The sequence below is a fragment of the Bidens hawaiensis genome, unplaced genomic scaffold (genome assembly GCF_021521415.1).
Source record: "Bidens hawaiensis isolate Kalapana, Puna unplaced genomic scaffold, B.hawaiensis_p1.1 tig00017053_1, whole genome shotgun sequence".
Taxonomy (NCBI): Eukaryota; Viridiplantae; Streptophyta; class Magnoliopsida; order Asterales; family Asteraceae; genus Bidens; species Bidens hawaiensis.
The window spans coordinates 465,375-488,557 of NW_027492583.1; the positions used below are offsets into that span (position 1 = coordinate 465,375).

Consider the following 23,183-nt stretch of genomic DNA (forward strand, 5'->3'; position numbering starts at 1 on the left):
CACTAGCTACACAATTAAATATGTTAAATAATAAATACATTATGTACCTTTTTTTTTCCAAATAATAAAAATTAGTAAACTAGATTTCATCATATCTCATTATTATTGATACATGAAAATACAATTGTGTTATAGATATGAGAAATAAAATAGTTAAACGAGTCATATTCATATTTGATAGTTGTGTTAAACGCATCGTTCCCAACTTGTTTAATACGATAAGACATTTTTTTTAACCTTAGCTACGTAAGATTCATATCTAGCACAAGAAAAAAAAACTCAAAAACAAATATAAATTCAAGTTTTAGCTGTGAAAGCTCGTACACCCTCAATTATATCGAAGAGAAAAAAAAAGGGTTTGTAAAATGGTTCCCGCTGTTTTCTCATCATCCCATAAATCCAACAATTAAAACCACTCTTTCTCTTTCTCTTTCTCCTCCAACCTTTTATATCATTTCGTTTCTCACATTTATTTATTTATTTATGTTTCTGCTGCTGCTGCTGCATTTTGCACATCTGGACAACAAACCCTAATTCCCCAAATACTTCTTTCTTTCTTAACCAGGTATAATAATAATAATAATAATAATAATAATAATAATAATAATAATAATAATAATAATAATAATAATTCATTCATTTTCTCCATCAATACAATAATCTTAATCTGCATGTCGATTAAACCCTAATCGCCGTTGTCTGTCTTGATAGCAAATTCTTGAATGGAAGGCACAACGCAGCAACCGAAACCCAGAACCGTCGAAGAGGTTTTCAATGACTTCAAAGGAAGAAGAGCTGGTTTGGTCAAAGCTCTCACCACTGGTATCTAATCTATCACGCCTTTTTCTTCAATTTCTCTATGGCTTTTTTAATTGATTTTCAATATTTGTGGTTTTGCAGATGTTCACAAGTTTTGTCAGCTGTGTGACCCTGGTTAGCTACCTTTTCTCTTTCATTTCATTTCATTTTGCTCAACCCTAATTCCATTTTTTTAATAATTATTACTCTTCAAAAACTCCATCTATCTAAAACTCGGCCAAAATTACTCCAAATCGCTCAAAGTCGTATTTTTTTTCTGTTCTCGACATATATATATAATTTCTCTGAAAATTCATTTCTTTATAATTTATATTAATATTTAGGTATTTTGTTATGATATTCGACATATTATAATTTTTCAAAAATTTATTTCTTTATAATTTACCATGTAAAGAAAACCGGTCTAGGCGGCCAAGTACTCCCTACTTGGTAGGGTGCCGAGACGATTTTCTACAAAATTACTTGGAATTGGTCAAATTGAGAGTTAATCGGTCCAACTCGGTCAAGTATTACGCAGATGATACTTTGGAAGACGAGAATTAAATGGTTACGGTGTCTATAATATTAAAAATAATGAATATCAATTTTTGAAATATTTTTTTAGTTTGAACATGTATCATTTTGATTCATATTAATATAACGTATTATGTTATAATATTCGACATATATATAATTTTCCAAAAATTAATTTTTTTATAATTTACCATGTCTGAGTACCTTTTCCAACATTTTGATAGTTAGTACCAAAAAGTTTAAGCTAGAGATCGAAATGTGTCTTATTGAAGGGTATAATGTATAAAAATGTGAACTTGCAGGAAATAATGGGGTTATGTGTTTTAATTGTGGCTACATTTTTTATAACTTTATTGTATTTGTATTTGTGTTACAGAGAAAGAAAACTTGTGTTTATATGGTCTTCCTAGTGAAGGATGGGAGGTCAATCTGCCTGTTGAGGAGGTGCCTCCTGAAATTCCTGAGCCGGCTTTAGGTATAAACTTTGCACGGGATGGAATGCAGGAGCAGGATTGGTTATCACTCGTAGCGGTTCATAGTGATTCGTGGTTACTCTCGGTTGCTTACTATTTTGGTGCTCGGTTCGGCTTTGGTAAGAGTGAAAGGTAATAGTTTTTTTCTTCAGTTGAACTTAATATCAGATTATTATTATTATGAATTCATGAATTTGTTTTTTTTTCTGTTTTACTGTATGACTTATTTAGGAACCCTTCTTTTGAGTTCTGCAGTTTGTGTAATCAGTTTTCTCAAAATCTAGTGATGGCTATTTTTCTAACAGTTTTTTTAAAAGTGATCTGTGTTATAAATTGACTTAAGGAAATGAATAGATGAAGAAATCCAGTTAGTTTTTTTTCTTAATTGTTTAATTATTTCATAATTTTTGCATTTTTTAATAATTAAATTCATTTGGTCTACCAAGACCTTTACTTTTTTTATCCTTTGTTCGTATAATGCAGTAGATTTAATTATTTTCTTGAATCCAATTTGTTCTTCTGTATGTTGCAAGCTTCTTACTCGTTCTTTTTAAATCTGTCATGCTTCAATTTTAGTTGGTCCTCTTTTCATTATCATTTCAACCATTAATGCTTCTTCCAGCACACGCATACAGTGGACATGTGCATGTGTGCTGCGTATTTGCTGTGTTTGTGAAGCAAAAATCAAATTACCGTATTAAAGTTGTGTGCTTATATGCTATCTCAAATACTATCATAGATGCTCAAATTTTCAGAGCTATGTAGTTCAAACACTAAAAGAAACAATTGACCATGATAATAACTGATATGTTTGTTTTCTTAATATCATCAGTTAAAGATTAAAAAAATGCTACATTAGAGAGACCAGGGTCAAAAATCTTGGATTGCTATGTTACCATCTGTGGCTTCATTGGTTGATGCCTTAAAAATCCAATTAGCTACATTAACATCCCCATATCTTTTAAAAAATGGGTGGCGCCCATCTTTTTAGCCGATAATAGGTATGATACCACACTTTAGCTGTTCTTGCAGCTGCAAGAGTTTGAACCTTTTATCGCACACCAGATTAAGTTGCTGGATAATGATGTACAAATGCCCTGCAATATGTGGGATCTTATTGGGTACGTTTGTTTGTTAGGTTGAAACAAAAACAGTCTAGTTTTATTTATATCAATCGCCTGCCAGTCATCAACATTGCCATTTGTATTGTGGTCTATTCCATGTTGGTTGTGTCATCTGACTTTTGGTTTGGAGTGTTTTGGATACATCCGAAACTTACAAGTCGTTTAGAAAGTTGAAAAACATGGAAGATTGTTTATAATTGGTGATGGTGAAATACCTGTAAGTTTTTAGATTAGGTTGTACTATATCCAAAAGCCTTATCGAGTTATGGTTCTTTCTCGGCTTTCAGTAAGTTCCAACATTCTAAGGTGTAACATATGTCTGCTTTTGATTATTGTTGCTGTTGCCACTCTACGTGTCACCTGGTTTTGTGTGAAAACGTCTGCTATTGAGTATTGGAAATAATCCTGATTTTAGTTCACATGTGAAAAAGGAGAACAAAAATAGAGATAAAGATTTAGTTAAACTTAAGAGTTTGAATTTGAATGTTTAGTTTTTTAGTTAAGAGTTATTGGTTTGGTTTAATAGAGCTTGTGCTAGAATAAGTTCATGTTATTATGATTAGTATAAATATAGGTCTAGGGAATGTTTATTTTGTGTGTCGGTTTTTGCAAGCTTATAATAAAAAGGAGTTGATTGCTGGGCTGGCATCAAATCATGTGTTCTCTCTTTGTGTTTATCATAAGATCCAGTTTGGTTGTGTTTTTGTGTATCTGGGCCAACAATTTTGTGTCTTGGTCACCCCTCTTCAACTTGATAGCTTGTTTTTCTCTAGGAGACGAAATCGGAAGTTCCACTTTACTTTACAATACACATTATCTTTCTAGTCATTTATATATATTTTTTCCTGTGTTTTGAGTTTGGAAGCTTCAGTTTTATGCATATGTTTGATGTGCTAGAAGTTTCAGTGCATTCATTTGTGTAGTTGCATCTTGATTCCAACTTTTATAGTTTTATCATATTACTACTGTAAAAGGATTTGCATGTTCTAGATCCTTTTTTCTAATATCTTTATGGAAATGGGCAAATACATAATATTTCACAGCATCCCAGTCACACGTGTAGTATCATCCTTTGTTTGGTATACTTGATTGGAGTCTGGAGACAAGATCATAATGAGTAGTTAATGAAACAGACAAATATGATGTTTTAAGTGTTTTGAATGCATATCTTTGACATTTGTCAGGTATGAGTAAAGGTCCATGTTTGTGGAAACTTTCTATGTTGTGATCTTATTACTATTGTACTTGTATTTTTTAGGAAGAGGCTCTTCCAGATGATAAATGATCTTCCTACTGTATATGAAGTTGTGTCCGGAGCGGCTAAATACTCTAAGGATCAGGTTGAAATTCAACACAATGGCAGTAAAAGCAAGTCAAGTGGAAAAATTATAAGACCTTTCAAAGTATGTGCTCTCATTCCATTGATAGGAGTGTCACGAGCCGAGCCTAGCCTGGCTCGTTCATTTATTACTGTTAAAATTTATGGTTATTTTTATACATATTTATAACTAGCCTGAAATATTAACAAATTTTGTTGCTTACTTTAGCCGTCGAGGGCTACGTCTGAATCTTTCCCAAAAGGGGTCAAATCGACCCCACCACCAAAATATGATGACGAGAGTGGAGAGGAGGAAGAAGATGATGATGATGAACAAGGAGGAACACTTTGCGGAGCTTGCGGTGACAACTATGCAAATGATGAGTTTTGGATTTGCTGTGATATATGTGAAAGATGGTTTCATGGTAAATGTGTTAAAATTACACCTGCGAAAGCCGAGCATATTAAGCATTACAAGTGCCCGACTTGCACCACCAAACGGGCTCGACTTCAGGCTTAGTTATTGCAGGAGTATAAGAAAGGCTCGCGGTGTCGCTTTTATGGTTTTCTGGTTATTAGTAACGACATTGAGAGCTGATTTAGTTTATTATGTATGGTGATAGGTTGCTGGATTTTGTCGAGGTTCAAGTGTTCAACTTTAGATTGTGTGTTTGTGGTGATATTTAGATTTGTTTATGATGCTTGGTTGTTGATTTAACACCTTGTGCAATAGCCTTTTGCTTCAATCTATGGTTTGCCTACATCCCACCCAGCCATACTCTATCAGCAGCCTTTTAATTAGTGAGATTTTATAGTTGTTTGCAATGGCCTTTGTTTTATTGTTAACTTTATTGAAAATTGTTCTGCTATGGTTTTACTTTCAAGTAGCTAGAAATTTAGAGGTGAAAAAAAACCCGAACCAGGAAACGGACCCGAAATAAATATCCGGAACCGGTTTTCCTAATACCCGGGTTTTTAATACCCGAACCCGACCCTACCCGTAGGGTACGGATAGGATATGCATTTTGGCACTAAAACCCGAACCCGAACCGGACCCGATTTGTACCCGATAATACCCGAAAACCCGATTTGTACCCGCTAATACCCGAACCCGGAACCGAGGTTTTCCAATACCCGAAACCGGGTATTTCAAATACCCGATGTATACCCGAAAAATACCCCTAAAAAGTGTAAACTTTTGAAAAATCCAATCTATATAAAAAATACCGGAAAAAAACCCGAAAAAACCCGTAAATAGAGTTTTTTCAATACCCGATAATAAGGTATTCAAATACCCGGTTTTAGAATACCCGGTTCTATACCCTACCCGAACCCGATGCATAGGGTATGATTTTTAGAGACAATACCCGACCCGAACCCTACCCGACTATTACCAATACCCGGTCATACCCGTACCCGGTCATACCCGAACCCGGGTATTTAGAAAACCCGATTTGTGCACCTCTAGCTAGAATTATACAAATGCAAATTATTATATGGAATATATTCAAATATAAATCTACTATTTTAATAAGGCAGATTCTAGGGACACCCATGCTTTTTCTAATCCCCCTCCCCATGCGCCCCGTATAGCCTTATATGGGGCGTGTGGGGGGGGGGGGGAGGGGGGTGTCTGGGTGTTCCTAACAGGATCCTTTAATAAAGTAAAATAAATGTGGACACATGTCGTTTAGTGATTCATTAATAGAAACAAAATTTCCCGTTCAAATTTTTATTCTAATTTCAATGAAAACATATTTATGGCAATGGAATCATAACATATCAATTCTTTAATCAAATAACTAATTATCTAAATTATAGGGATTAAAAATATACAAATATTTATGTCAGTATAGTAAAAATCTCCCACGGGTAATTCGGGATCGGTTTTCGGTTTGGGTTAGTCGGGATTATGAAGAAATTGCGTAAGAATACACCACATATTCGTATGAATTGATCATTAGATTATATAATTTTAACTTACAAAACCATTTAATTTGATAAATATAGTTTTTTTTGTTAAAAAGTTAGTCATTGTTATGATTTTATCCATGTTTTTTGGATGACTACTTATTTTCAACGCAATTATATATGTTTGTTCCCAAAATAGTATTACTCAATGGTAGTTTGCAATAGTGAAGTTAGTATTATAAATATCAACGTATGTAACAATAATTGATATATCAACAAAAGTTACTGATTCACGTATTCCATCTTCTCTTATCTTCAAAGATTAAACACATAATCTTATTATAGATAATGGTGATTATAACACGTTATTAGCACGAGACTCTAAATCAAGAAGGTATATCCACCACAAAATATATTCATCTTAAAGCAAGTAACTTTTATATTTTTGTTAACTAACATTTAATTATGCTTACTAATATTTATTTATGCATATTAACATTCTCATTAATATTATTAATTCTACGTATTATCTAATAATTTTTTTTTATCTCATTTTATTCCTCTACATTAATACACACACATACAAACGGTAATATTACCGTTATAAAACGGCAATATAGCCGTTGTAAAACGGTTATAAATTTTCACTATAAATAACTAATTATCAACTCCGTTTCACTTACAACAAACATTCTTCTTCTTAAGTTTATACAAGATAAAGCTTTTAAAATGATTCACCCGATTTTGGTGTTGGTCACTATAATGTTTATACTACTTCTCATTTCACTTTTTAATCTCCCACATGAAGATTTTGGCTTTTTCTTTTTCTTTTATATGTTTATAGTTCTATCAATTTATTGTATCTCATTGTTTATTGATATACATGAATTCTAATATTTATCTTATTATTTGTTCTATTATGTTTAGCAACAAAATGTCAAATATCTCAAAACTTGAATTCCCTGCACTCAACATTTCTGGAGAAAACTATATGTCTTGGACAGCAAATGTCAAAGACATTTGAAATCAATGAATGTGTTATAAACAATACAAGAAGACAATGATTGCCCTGAACAGGATAATGAAAAAGCTGATGTTTTCATCCATAAACATATTGATGAATTACTATAGCATGCATATTTTAATTGTGATAACTCATATATGATATGGGAAGATTTGAAAAATAGATTTGGTCATCTAAGGGAAGTTTTACTTCCTACTTCTATAGATGAATGGAACAATCTTAAGTTCCAAGACTTTAAGATGGTAAATGATTACACCTTTGCTTTATACCGAATTTGTGCAAAGCTAGAATTTTGTGGGTATCCTAAATCAGAGGAAGAAAAGTTAGAGAAAACTTACTCCACGTTTCATGCATCAAATATAAACTTGCAAACACATTATCGATGCTGATCTAAATGCATTACTCCTTATAACAGAGAAAAATAATGAATTATTGATGAAAAATCATCAATCTCGTCCCACATGTTCATTAGCAATACCAGAAGCAAATGTTGCTAACAACAATTCTCATAAAAATTCTAGTTATAAATGGGAAAAAGGTCGTGGACGAGGCCGTGGCCGTGGCCGTGGTCATTTTGACAAAAAAAAAAACATTTTAATGGCCGTAACCATTCATTTAAATGGAACACTAATTCTTACGGTCATGGTTGTGGCCGTGGTCGTAGCCAGAGAGCTAATAACTACCATGTTCCACAAAATAACAATTCCAACCAACACAATAAATGGAATGAAGCTGGTAGGTCCGAAAACAATGGCACTTCCTGTTTTGGATGTGGAAGTACAAACCACTAGTCAAAGGCTTGTCGCACAGCTCCACATATGTGTGAACTATACCAAGCCTCTCTCAAAGGAAAAGATAAAGAAGTGAACCATGCTGATAACTTTGATGATCTCAATGCTGAGCTGAACATTGCAGACTTTGATGTGTAACTCTGAAACGAATGTTGCTTGATGACAATAGTTATATGCAATAATTAAGTGTGTTTCTCATTATCTTTAATTATGTGTTTCCTTCATGTACTGTTTTTTTTTTCAATTAAATAAAGTTCTTATTAAAATATCATAATGTCTTTGTTATACGCTTATTATTTTTCTTAATATTTTCAAGATTTATAATGAAAATCACTGGAGCACAAGAACAAACAAATGAAGAAGATATATGTATAGCGAATAGTGGAGCCACGCACACTATACTTAGATCTAAAAAATATTTTTATAAACTGAAACCAAGAAAAGGGATCATCAATACAATATCAGGTCTTACAAACTTAATAGAAGGAGTGGGAAAAGCTAATTTAGCATTACCAAATGGTACAAAGCTCAAAATAGAAAATGTTTTATTTTCCCCAAAATCAACAAGAAATTTGTTGAGTTTCAAAAACATAGATCTTAATGGATATATTACTCGGTCAAGGACTGTTAGTAATGAAAAATATTTGCATATCATAAGCAAAGATCAGATATTGGAAAAACTGTCAACCCTCTATTCTGGTTTACATTATACATATATAAATGTGCCTCAAGCACATATGACAGTCAAAGAAAATCGTTGTGATTCTGGTATCATAAAATATGGCATGACAGATTAGGCCATCCAGGATCCACAATGATGAAAAGGATCATTGAAAATACACATGGGCATCCACCAAAAGATCAAAAGATCCACAAAATAGATAAAATATCTCAATGTACATCTTGTTCTCTTGACAAATTAATTACAAGGCCTTCGCCATTAAAAGTTGACAAAGAAACACCAATATTTCTTGAAAGAATTCAAGGTGACATATGTGGGCCAATTCATCCACCATGTGGACCGTTTAGATACTTCATGGTGTTAATAGATGCATCCAGCAGATGGTCTAATGTCTCTTTATTATCAACTCGTAATGTCGCTTTTGCAAAATTTCTTGATGAATACTGCATGTCTGTGGGAATTGTTGTTGAACACTCTGTTGCTCATGTACACACACAAAATGGTTTAGCCGAGTTGTTTATCAAACGCCTACAACTAATAGCTAGACCATTAATAATGAGGGCAAAACTTTTTGTTTCTATTTGGGGTCATGCAATTATGCATGCTGAATCATTAATTCGTGTGAGACCAAGTGCAAATCATAAATACTCTCCCACACAACTTGTTTCCGGAAGTGAGCCAAACATCTCTCACCTTAGAATTTTGGGTGTGCTGTGTATGTCCTATTGCACCACCACAACACACAAAAATGGGCCCTCAAAGAAGATTGATAATATATGTTGGATATGAAACGTCTTCCATCATAAGATACCTTAAACCTTTAACAAGTGATGTATTTACAGCATGTTTTGCTGATTGCCATTTTAACGAGACAATATTCCTGGCATTAGGGGAGAAATGAAAAGGCAAAAAAGAGATATATCATGGTGTGTGCCATCATTAGTACACCTAGACCCAAGATCTAAACAAAGTGAGATAGAGGTTCAAAAAATAATACATCTTCAAGAAATTGCCAATCAGTTACCTGATGCATTTACTGATATAAACAGGGTCGCTAAATCTCATATATCAGCTGCTAATGCTCCAGCTCGAGTTGAGATTCCAAGCAATCAAAACCATAATAATGCACCTCACAAATCCAAAAATGTTTAAACGTGGAAGGCCAATCGGTTTAAAGGATAAAAATCCTCGAAAAAGAAAGGGCTCTGAAAAGAATAATGACCCTAAGGAAGGAATGATTGACAAAACCTTCCATCAGGAAAGAATAAATGATATAACATTCCCATAGGAATAAATAAATGATTCCAATAAATAATTGTGAATCAACTATGGTCAATCACATATAATGTGGGATCGAAATGAAATGGAAAATGTTGATGATATATTTTCTTATTCTGTGGCAAGTGATATTATGGAAGAAAATGATGGCCCTGAACCAAAATCTGTAGATGATTGTAAAAATCGACAAGATTGGAACAAATGGAAAGATGCCATGCAAGCTTGTAACAACTCGGATTTTATAAATTAATATTCATTAATCATATTGCCCGATCCGTTTTTAAGTTCGCGAAATTTTATCGCGCTTATCGAGTATTTAACTTTTTATTATATTATTAATAGTTATTTATTTAATATATGTTTATAACTTTCAATTTATGACAAAAATCGCCCTAAACTAAACTTTTGTCCAATTGTGTTTTCATTTACATTCTCTAGGGACTGATATGCAACATTTATGTTATAACCCAAGTAACTTGTTACTCAGATCCATTTACCCGAAATCCGACCCAAACCCTATACCCATAATACGAACCCGTATACCCAATCTTCTAGCGTGGACATTAATTCTCGCTACCAACATGGAAATCTAATCAATACGCGTTATACATTCCTTTTTGCGATATTGCCGACATACTGAATTAAGAAAACAAGATCAAAACGATATCAATTTACTATATTATCGAAACCGTCTTTAACTCGTTTATTGTTATACATTGAGACGACAATAATAACTCAATTAAACCTACATATACGATCTCCAAACCATCACCTTTAATAACCCTATACATAATTATATCAGTTTCGTCGATTTCATGTTCATTCGCTCACGTTCTTGGCCGGCAACTGTGGTAATCCATACACCTTCTTCCGTTCATCGTCTCAGGTAATTGAATAGTGTTTTACGATCGTCGTGGTGTCCTCTTTGAAAGCCCTAACACCTATTATATCAACATCAATCGGGTTCACCGATTGATGTTGCTAGGCTTTGATAATGAACTCTAAGTAGCCTGCGTCTGGTTATTTTTTTTGTCTGTTGATCTTTGTTGTATATCTCTGGTTAGCCAAGCTGGTCAAAACATGGTTTAAGGGATGGCAGGTCGCGGGTTCGAATCTCTGCCATCCCATTTTTCTATTATTTTTGGTAAACATTTATTTAAAATCATTTTTATTAAACATATTAATAATAATAATAACCAAATAAGATTAATTTAATAAAACTGATTTTTTAATACTCGTTTAACTCTCGTTTTGTTCGTGTATATATACATATAGGCATATGTGTGTGTATATATATTAACTTAGAATCTAATATTTATAAAATTAGAAATAATATATTTCAAGATGTGCTTTATTAATTTAACTAATTATTTTATTTTATAAATTCTTATATAAATATAATATTATATCATTTTGTTATTGATTAACTAATTGTCGTAATTAAACCCTATACTTAAGCGTATCCGTTACTCTCATTTCTTTTAGGCTTTAACGTTTGCGTGTGACTTTTCCCGTCTTCTCATTTTCTTAATCGCTTTTGTTCGTCTATCGAGATGAGTACCACATTCCCCTATTTTACTTGTTTTTCTCACGTTTTGGGGACATATGCGTAAACTTTATTTCTCATATATACTTATACACAAAACTGCAACTTTGTCTTATGTGTTAACAACTTATACCTTACTTGTTTATGTGCTTATTTTCTTTGTATGCTTTCGCATTCGGAGAGGTCCAACATAATATCAGTCTAGTATGATCATACGCTAGTCGTTAGCATTTGTGCTTCTCGACATCTTAGTTATACTTGTTTACTTGGTTAATTTGTTATTCTCATATGACTTGTTGCAGCTACATATTTTTGTTATATATACTATATGTACAACTAAACTAGTGTGTTGCTCACTCAACATGTGTTGTTGACAAAATTCTATTTTATACGCATATGCAGGTTATCGCTTGAATTAGTTGCAAGACTTTGTGAAGATTTAGTGAAAAATTATGTTAGAAAAGATAAAATCAAGAATTAAATTTGTGTTTATTGTTTGTTTAATGAGTTGTATTTTGTATTTGATTTATTTGGAAATTGAATAAAATTAATAGATATTGTCATATAAATATTGCATGATAGTACCTTGAGAGCTTTGGCAATCAGTTCGCGCCCCGGCATTTCCGCCGTAGGTTGGGGTGTGACAAAGCTGAATTAAATTCACTAAACAATCAAAAGATTTTTGGATCTATTGTCATTACACCAAAGTCAATAAGGTCTGTAGGATATAAATGGGTTTTTGTGAGAAAACGAAATGAGAAAAATGAAGTTACAAGATATAAATCAAGACTTGTAGCTCAAGGTTTTTCTCAGAGGCCAGGAATTGACTATGAAGAAACGTATTCTCCTGTTACGGATGCTATTACGTTTAGATATTTAATCAGCTTAGCAGTCTCTAAAAATTTAGAGATGCGTCTTATGGATGTTGTCACAGCTTAATTGTATGTATCACTAGACAATGGCATCTATATGAAAATTCCCGAATGATTTAAACTCCCCGAAGCATTAAGCTCAAAGCCTAAGGAAATGTGTTCTATCAAGTTACACAGATCCTTGTATGGACTGAAACAATCTGGAAGGATGTGGTACAAACGTTTGAGTGATTATTTGATAAGCAAAGGATACACAAATAATCTTATTTGTCCATGCGTCTTCATTAAGAAGACAACATGAGGATATGTGATCATAGTTGTGTATGTTGATGATCTAAATTTAATTGGTACACAAAAAGAAATTAATGAAGCAATTGTTCTTTTAAAGAAATAATTTGAAATGAAAGACCTTGGAAAAACCAAATATTGTCTTCGTTTAAAAATTGAGCATATGCATAGTGGGATACTTGTGCATCAGTTAACTTATACTGAGAAACTCTTAAAACGTTTCAATATGGACACAGCAAATCATTTAATCACACCGATGGTTGTTAGATCACTCAATGTTGAAAACGATTCATTTCGTCCTTGCGAAGATAATGAAGAGATTCTTAGTCCCGAAGTACCATACCTCAGTGCAATTGGAGCACTTATGTATCTTACTAACTGCACAAGACCTGAAATTTATTTTGTAGTTAATTTATTGGCAAGATTCAGTTCATCCCCTACTAAAAGATATTGGAATGGCATTAAACATATTTTTCGGTATCTAAAAGGAATTGTTGATTTAGGTTTATTTTATCCTAACGATTCAAAGGAAGGGTTAGTTGGTTATGCATATGCAGGTTATTTATCTAATCCCCATAAAGCAAAATCTCAAACTGGATACATATTTAAGAGTGGTGGAACTGCAATTTCATGGCGCTCTCAGAAACAAACACTTGTTGCAACATCCTCAAATCATGCTGAAGTCATTGCACTACATGAACCCTCTAGAGAGTGTGCTTGGTTAAGATCTATGACACAACTCATAGTAACTTCTTGTGGACTAAAGAAAAATGGAAGTCGTACTCCAATCTAAGAAGACAATGCAGGCTGTGTCTCACAGATGAAAGAAGGGTATATTAACACTGACCGAACAAAACATATACCTCCAAGATTCTTTTCATATACTCAAGAACTAATTAAAGATAAACAAGTTGAAATAATATATGTCCAATCTTGCAACAATCCAGCTGATCTTTTCACAAAGGCATTCCCTACAACGGCTTTCAGGAAACATGCTCATGATATTGGCATGCGACATGTACGGAAAATGTAAGGACCTACAACTTGAGGGGGAGATATATACTGCACTCTTTTTCCCTTAGCTAAAGTTTTTTTCCCACTGGGTTTTCTTTAGCAAGGTTTTTAATGAGGCAACCTGCAAAACCCGAAGTTTTGAAAAGTGTCATCCAGGGGGAGTGTTATGATTTTATCCACGTTTTTTGGATGACTACTTATTAACACAATTATACATGTTTGTTCCCCAAATAGTATTCCTTAATAGTAGTTTGCAATAGTGAAGTTAGTATTATAAATATCAACGTATGTAACAATAATTGATATATCAACAAAAGTTACTGATTCACCTATTCCATCTTCTCTTATCTTCAAAGATTAAACAAATAATCTTATTATAGATAGTGGTGATTATAACAGTCATTTAATTTATATAATTTAATTATGTTTTTTTTAAGTATTCCGTGCATGACACAAGTTTTAAAGCTAATATTTTTATATGAGATAATTTTATATATAAAAATAATGAACATGAGAAAAGCTTCTAGTTTTAACTATGAAAAGTGTTTCAACTAATTTTTTGTTTATAGTATTTAAAAGGTAAAAAGTTATTACTTTAAAGATTTTTCTTATAGAAGTATAGTTTTGATATAATAGAATTGGTGTCACACCCTGACCAAAGGTGGCGGAACATGTTGAGGTGCAACGGATTGCTCAAAAACACAAGACACTATTAAAGTGACAATATTTAAACAACTCATTAATTTCATTCAATCACCAAAGTAACACATATCGTTCATAAAAAACACCAAATACAAGAGATAAATATTTTTCATTCTTCTAATAACCCAACGGTATCAAATAGAATGGCGTCCTCGAACTCCAAGTCAAGTAATAATCAAACTTGTAACAATGCATAAAATAATATTTGTCAACACGTATGTTGGTGAGCAGTTTCATAATTTTGAGTATATATATAATATGAACGAAATCCACAAACGTATATGAGACTATAAATAAAAGCATCGATCGTGGTATATAAAACATATGCAAATGAAGATCCTTTCTAATCGTAACAACCGACATACTCGGATAATGATGCCCTATGCTACTTGCACAAGGCTAAGTAGGTAGGGGTGCGTATGATCATACTTATAGCGTTCCACAACAACATAAAATAAAAACTCGTGCACGTAAAGCATATGAAACATATAACACACAATAGAGCAAGTATTCTAAGTATCATACACCCTAGAGTTTGTGGTTTGAAGATTGAGTATTATAAATCGTTCTTGTTTTGGATAAGTATGCATGTTACCCCCAAAATATAAAAGTGAAAACGAGGGATGAAATGTACTCATGTGAAATAAGTAACTTGAAGGATAGTTTACGATAAAACGGGGGAAGGGTAGGTTTAACGGGCAAGACCTAGATTAAAAAGGGCTTTAAGTTAGTAGATGGTTTTGGAAGCTTTAAAGTAAAATAACTTGACATGCAACATAAGTAATTTAAGTTTGAAGGTTAAAATGTAAACACATAAGGAATTAAAGTAATGATTTTTGAAAAGTAAGTTTACTCGAAGTCGGGTTTCGGTATCCTATTTATTAGTTTTTACTTAACCTTTGTTGTAAATATTTGGGTATAATTGCAATATTGCAAAGTTAAATAAATACCAACACGAGACTTTACGAGTGTTCGGATTTGTTGGTTCGAGTCTTGATAATTGGTCAAGGTCAAAGCCGAGGTTCCAAAATGTTATGAGACAACTCAATGAAATCAAAAGAAGCTTGACCAAGTGTGTAGTTCTATTAAGAATAACCTCGACGTCCGTTAAGCGAGTGTTTGGTTTTGTCGGTCCAAACTTGTTATAAGATCAAGTTAGATCCAACATACCAAGTGTTTTGAGAAAAAAGTTTAAAAATTAGTTTATAAAATAGTTTTAGAAAAAAATATGAGATTCGGTGACTCGGTTTAGTTCGGTCTTGGTTCGGTCCTTGACTCGGAATAAAACCGAGGATGGTTGCCACGTACCCAATACCATAGAACTTATTAAAATGAACTTAGAAATTATAATACACAAATCTTGCTTGTAACATATTAATAAATCATTTTAAATATAAATTATTTAAACAAGAGTTCGGTTTGGGTTCGGCTCTTGACTCGGAATGAAACCTAAAATGGTGGCCACATATCCAATATCATAGAACTCATTAAAATAAACTTAAAAATAATAATACTCAAATCTTTCATACAATATGTTAACAATAAAGTATTTAAACAAAAGTTCGGTTTTGGTTTCGCCTCTTGACTCGGGGTGAAACCAAACATGGTGGCCACATACCCAATACCACTAAACTATTAAAAATGATTTAGAAACTAAAAGTAAGTAAGGACTAAACAATATTGATGAGCATAAACAAAATTAAAGCATAAACTAACGCATAAGTTAAGTATATATCAAGGACTATAATAGTCCTCCATGTAGCCTTGCCTTGTAGCACAACACTTCAACCGAACGTCGCCGGAGAAGTGAAAGCCGAAGGAAACAAGGTGTGTATATTATATATATGTTGCAACCTCAAGCTTTAAGCAACAATAATTAGTTAGAAGTAAAGATTAGTATTAGCTTGACCTTGAGAAATCAAACTATTGAGAACTTGAAGAAAGAATACTTGGATTTGAGAGAGAGTTTGGAGAAGATGAACAACCAAAGTGGTGTATGGAACCTTGCTTTTATAATATAAGAGTATGGTTCATTCATATGGGAAAATTGCATGTGGGTGGTTAAAATGATCAAACAAGCTTTTGGTTATTGACAATAATAGTCCATAAAGTTTGTTTTAAGTCATTTTTCATCATAAAGAGATGTTTTAACGTATCGAAAATGATGTTTTCTTGACCCGACATTTGTGAAACATAAACAAATATATAATCCAACATTTTAATAATAACGACGAATGCGAAAGATTAAAACGGGTCGGGTTTTTGATACAAATACAAATGCAAGTTAAACCGAAAAATGACAAATATTACAATTGGTTTAAAGAACTGTTTTTTTAATATGTTTAAAGATTTGATATTTATGATATTAATCCTTATTTTATTTCATACGGTAAATTAATATTTGAAAAATACTTGATTATAAAAGATAATCTAATGTAATGGATATTTAGAGATGAGAGTGGGATTTAAGTGTACAAATCATTATTTTAGTGTATGAAAGGTATTTTGTGTTTTCTTAAATTTGTGACTCTGCAGCTTGTAGTAAGAGATTTTAAATTTAAAAAAATATAATATATTCATGCATGTGCTCGTGCATTGGATGTCGATCGATAATCATAATTGTATCCAATAATACAATATTTTGGAAGATATTATACAACCTGATGCGTGTGATGCCCACACACAAAAACACATAACATGGATAATGTTAACCCATATATATGATTCATTAGGTTAATAACTCCACGCGACGTGGGTTGAACAACAAACAATAAAATTAACAAAACTGTAACAATCTCTAATGGCTTACCAACTTAGCTCGATATAGATAATTGTTTGGAAAGATATACCAAATTTCAAAAGTTATCATTCATCCAAACTTTCTTGACTATAACATGACATCTAAGCACGCACATTCAAGCCAAGACATAATTAGTGATGAACTCAACTTTGCATTTCTTAAACTATTTGTATCAACACTTTCAAGGTTTTGTTTTGTTTTGTTTTGTTTACGAATATATTACATTATCCATCCTTAATACCTGTATTTCTTAATCAAATTTATTCCAAATTTTTATTAACATGATATGTTTATATTCTAAGTAGAGCTTTGTCATCATATTATATAATGAACATACATTTAACGGTTAAAAACATTTAATACTGATTGTCATATAGTGATCATTTTATAAGATAATTTGTATTTTAGTTGCCATATATTGTATACACCATGTAGATTTTAAGTTCTATATTTTAGTTTATTTTTTTAGGGTATCGGTGATAGTACAAAATAGCTATTATACAAATTCTATTGCTTAGTGTATAAACTTTTATCGCCTCGATATATTTAAGTTCCTTTTTTTAGTCTTAGTAATAGTGCAATATAGAATATGGTTTACTTTTAGTTTCAACTAGTTTTTTACCTGACGCATTGCGTCGGGCAAGTTGGTAAATCTGAACGATGGTAAACCCAAGCATTACAGGTCTTAAGTGTTGAGGTGGTAAGTCGAAGTGAATACCGTCAGTCTTGGTTACGTGTGTTATTGTACAAGAACTAAAACCAAAAGGTTATAAAAATTGAGTTTGATCATTGGGGTGGCGTCGGTTGATAAAAACTCGAGTGTTGTTGATCCCTGATGTTGAGGTGGTGAGTCTATGCAAATTCGGTCGGTTTTTTCACGTTCGTTACGAAACCGGAAACTATAAAAAATTGACATTCGGTTGGTTTTCTTTATTCGTTATGATACTGGAACTAAAACAAAATGCGATAAGTCTATGCAAATTAGGTCAGTTTCTATCACGTTCGTCACGGCATCGAAACTAAAATAAACTAATAAAAAATTAATTAGATATATAATTATCTAACTTAGAAAAAGAAAAGCAAAAAAAATTATATAAAAAAACTTGGCCCAATATCAACGTCGTCAAACTTTCTTTTTATATTTATTAGTAATTAATTCATTTAACTATTATTATTATTATATTAATTTAACCTTGCTACAATTGCGAGTTAATATGTCGTAATGCACGTGCATGGTTCAACGTTTTAACGTCTATTTTTTGCTTGGTTTGGCGGTTTATCACAACATGCTAGAGTATATTTTTATGTTTGGTTAAAGACCCCATCACAAAACACAAGTCCCGGATACTAGTTTGCAATTAATAACCAAATGGTCTTTTGTCTACATGTATCTAACTATCCAAGTGGTGCTTGATAATACACTTGAATTCATTTTACTAAAAAAGAAGGATCCGGTTGCAACAGATAGGCAGGTAAGCGAGCAACAAGCTGCGCCGTCACCCCTTTTGAATGGCAAAACTGATCCTACTGAAAACAAAGTTATTGTTCTTCGGCGTCGTTGAGTTACTGTGCACGACTCGCTGAACTCTTCTTAAAAACGTAGCAGCATCGGGGGCGAGAGACCCAAATGTATCAAAAGCAAAAGGGATGAAGACATGTTATTCTCAACACACGCATTCTCGTGCTTAGTAATTTTTCATGCTTCTGCCTTTAGCACCGTCTGCCTAGCAACAAACTCGGTGTCCTTAAGCCCGACAAAAAGGGACTCCCCAGTAAGGTCCATACAAGCATGCTCCCCCCCCGCCCATCCAAACATAAGAATGTCCGTTGGTCAGAGAGTGGACCTTCCTTCACGCGGATCTGACAAAAAATTCACAGGAGATTCCCGCCCGTTTTAACACATCACAAAGGACATCCCTGACCAAATCATGTCTATATTTAAACCCCGAAAGTTCTTTGCAATGAACCGCGTGTTCACAAAAATTATCTAAACAAACTTTACGGCAGACCAAACATGGCTCCTCAACTGGGAACGTGATGCTTTGATTTCATTTTTCTTTTAAAATGTTAGGGTCCAAGTTCTGTACTTATGATAAATTGTTTTAGAACGACGACTTTTTTTGTGTTAGGTCACCGCATTATTTAGTTTGGAGAGACCTATTACCCAACTATTGCCAGACTATGTTGTCTTAATTGAGTCCACGCATGCTTCAGAGTTTGACTTAGACATTCCCCCCGGAAAACCATACCGTCGGCTGTCACTAGATAGTCGTTGTGTCACCACAAGAGCTAAAATATCTGGCGTAACACATGATGATTATAGATTAGACCGTATTGTTGTTAAATAAACAATTATTGAAGTGAGAAATTTATTAATTATAGGATTATTGGATTTAAATAATCTCACCTTTAATGTGTTGGCCAATAATAATCCCACCTCAGTTATTTCCCGCTGGCAGTCCCACCTTTTCAAGGTTTTTTGTTTTATGATCCCCCGTTAAAAATAATTAACGGGGCTAAGTTTTTGCTGATGTGGCTAGTGACTTGGCTTTTTCATTATCCCACATGGCTTTTACCTTTTTCCCCCTCTCTGATTACTTACGTGTAATACTCACCCATTTAACCCCCAAAATTATGTATTGAGCCCTAATTATCGATTGAATCCTCACCCACGACAAACTCAGGCAAAATTATCGATTGGATCCCAAAATGAGTTTGTCCTCTTATCGCACACAAAACCCTAAGCTTTTTAGAATTGACACCAACGGAAAGGTTTATTGTAAACATGAGCTGGTTGCGACACTAGGAGTAGCAGAAAACGAAATTCTGGGCTAGGTCAAGAATTTTATGGCTGCTCGTTATGGCCTGTAAGTTTGTTACTTTCAAATTATGTGTTGTTAGATGTCAGTTTATTGTAACCGGTGGGTGTTTATTGTTAGAGATCCGATTGCAATTTCTTTATTTGGAAACAGGATGTTGATGCTATAAAAACAAATCGGTGCAACTGTAGCATGCTTGAGATGAATATTCAAAGGCTAGAGTTAGAGAAGAAGTTGCTAGAAGAGGAGAACAAGAGTTTGAAAAAATAATCTAGTGGAATGCCAATCATAGCATATGTTTGTGCATTTGTTTATGGTGTATTGTTTGCAATATACTTGTTATTTTGACCCATGTGGGAAAGACTAGTTAGCTTGGCTTTTGTATAACTATGAATGTAAGACTAGTTAGCTTGGCTTTTGTAGAACTATGAATGTAAGACTAGTTAGATAGGCTATTGTAAAACTATGAAATGTATTGGCAATTTTTGATGAAAGTGGAATGCCAAATATAGCATATGTTTAAGTATTTGTTTGTGTATTGTTTGCAATGTACTTGTTATTTTGACCTTTGGGGCTTTGGCTATTGTAAAACTATTGTGCCATTGACCCATTGAAAGACTACAATATGATAACACATGTATTGACATTGACCAAACTGACACTAAACACATTGCATTGGCATAAAGCATAATTAGCACATCATTATCCAAAAACCATAAGTAGTACCAAGTACATAGAGCACAACTTTAGAACAAAAGCATAACATAACAAAAGCCAAATAACACATAACAAGTACATAGATATCAATTCATTTTGGTCCATCTTTAGTCTTGGCAACCTTTTTTGGCCTTCCTCTCTTAGCTTGCCCTTGAGAAGATTGTTGTGTAGCCTGAGAAGGTTGTGATTGTGATGCTGCTGATTTTATTGCCTTCCCCTTTAACCTTTTAGATGGCTGAGATTGTTGAGTGGTCTGAGAAGCTTGTTGAGTGGCTCTAGAAGGTTGTGGATTACCTTGTGTTGCTGCCACTGACTTTTTTGGCCTACCCCTCTTTCTTGAAACTTGAGAACTTTCAGGTGCAAGTTTAGAACAAGAAGACTTGTTATGGCCCTTTTCATTACAGTTCTTGCAAGTCATTAACATACCATGCCTACTTAGCTTCCCAGGTTTCTTGGTCTCATGAGGATCTTTCTTTCTGTTCTTTTTAGGTCTGCCAGGACCAATCTTGATGGGTGGAGGGTCTAATGGTAATTTAACACATGGCCAATATTTTTCTGAAGGCAATGGTGGGATAGTGTTCATATGACTTGAGATACATCTCCTTTGTGTAACTACTATGAACAAATCCTCAGCATTCCTTTTCATAAATCCTACAACTACACATGCATGATAACATGGGATACCAGTTAAGTCCCATTTTCTGCATGTACATGTTCTATTCTTGATGTCTACAGATACATCATCATAGGACTTAACTTGAAACACTGTGTTGCTTGATAGGTACACACTACACATATAAGCTTTGTCCTTCTCTCTATCCAGTTTTCTTTTTTGAACTCTAGGGCATACCGCAACTTTTTAACCAGACATTTCATTTTTCTTGGTAATTAATCTTGTCATTACTTCCAACCTTATATCCTCTAACATATCAATTATATGCTTTGATCTAGACTTGATGATATAACCATTAAATGTCTCTGCCATATTGCTAACAATAACATCAGATTTATTATGAGTTTGAATATAACACATGCAGAAGCATTTTGGATTCTGGTTTATGAATGCTTCATATGCTTCAACTTTCACTTGCGTCATATCTTCAAGTGCAATTTTGTGATCAGCCTCATTATATGCTCTAGCAGCCCTCCAATATAACTCCTTTAGTTCATCACCCTTGAATTTTTTATGCCAATTTGCATATATGTGCCTAGCACAATTCCTATGCTCAACATTACTCTAAACAGAGACAACAACATTTAGTAATCCCTGAAAGAACATATAGTTGAAGGGAATAAGAAATTGATATAGACTATAAGATAGATAAAACCATTAAATGTACCTTTTGCTGGTCAGATACAAGTGTCCAACCCTTCCCTTCATCAGTTACATCCAAGCACTTCTTCAACTCAGTCATGAACCAATCCCAGCTATCATTGTTCTCACCTTCTACTATTGCCCAAGCTACTGGATATCTGATCATTAGCATCTCTACCAATTGCAGCCAATAACATTCCACCAAGAAATGTCTTTAGAAATCAGCCATCAAGACATAAAAGTTTTTTGCAGCCTGCTAGAAAACCTTGTTTCACTTGATCAAAACAAACAAATAACCTAAAAAAACCTCTACACCATCATTAATTCCATAATACTCTGATGGGACAGTCAAAAGTTTAAAGGTATATGTTGGATTTACTTGCTTCAAGGCTGCTAAATATGAGCCCAACTTACAGTAATGATCTTTCATTGAACCATGCAATTTACTTTGAGAACTTGTCTTACTCTTATAAGCCATTCAGTTAGTAATTAGAACCTTAAACTTCTCCTTAACTGCATCCTGGATATCCTTTGCAGACCAATGTGGTTTAGCTTTGAAAATTGGTAGGAACTGGTCAGCTATAAAGTCAGCAGTAAGTTGTCTATTCTTCAACATATTTCTCTGACAAGTGTGTTCATTAATGGCAGTTTTGATCAAGAAACAACCCTTCCTAGGATGAAAAGATGCATACACCTTGAATGGACAATCCTTGACACAACAAAAACCTAATCTTCCATGCTTGTTTTGTCACTTACTATAACTCTAAGATTTCTCCAATTACAAACTGCATAATTTCTAATAGCATTTCTATTAGCTTCCCTTGTTGGGAACCTTGAACCAACTACCCACTCCCACTTTGACCAATCTGTATTTTTAGTTACAACAGGAACTTTTACCTTGTGCTTCTTTCCCCTGATATCATCATCTTCACTCTCTCCAGGTGAGTTGACATCCCCCTCTGAGTCTTCATAGCTACTACAATCACTATGTGCTTCTTCAACTTGTATCTCACTATGGAAGTCTTTTAATAACCTCTCAACCAACTGCTTTCGTGTCAATTGACTTTCTTTTATTGCAGCAACAGATTGCTTCAACTCATCATCATCATCATCATCATCATCATCATCATCTGTCCCAACTTCATCATCATCTAGATTACACTCTTCTTCAATTTCT

At 33.5% G+C, this 23,183-nt stretch overlaps 2 protein-coding genes across 2 annotated transcripts; one reads left to right on the forward strand and one right to left on the reverse strand.

Annotated features, from left to right (window-relative positions):
• The first annotated feature begins 722 nt into the window (after window positions 1–722).
• Window positions 723–4,981, forward strand: LOC143552950 (PHD finger protein Alfin1-like). The gene is made up of 5 exons (XM_077043044.1): window positions 723–822; window positions 901–933; window positions 1,709–1,937; window positions 4,188–4,332; window positions 4,477–4,981. Exons 1-5 carry the CDS (start codon window positions 723–725, stop codon window positions 4,765–4,767), a joined length of 798 nt encoding a protein of 265 aa, XP_076899159.1. The 3' UTR covers window positions 4,768–4,981.
• Window positions 4,982–20,782: 15,801 nt separating this feature from the next.
• LOC143552959 (uncharacterized) lies at window positions 20,783–22,178 on the reverse strand. The gene is made up of 3 exons (XM_077043052.1): window positions 22,032–22,178; window positions 21,603–21,928; window positions 20,783–21,530 (listed from the first exon to the last, which is right to left on the reverse strand). Exons 1-3 carry the CDS (start codon window positions 22,176–22,178, stop codon window positions 20,783–20,785), a joined length of 1,221 nt encoding a protein of 406 aa, XP_076899167.1.
• Window positions 22,179–23,183: the final 1,005 nt, after the last annotated feature.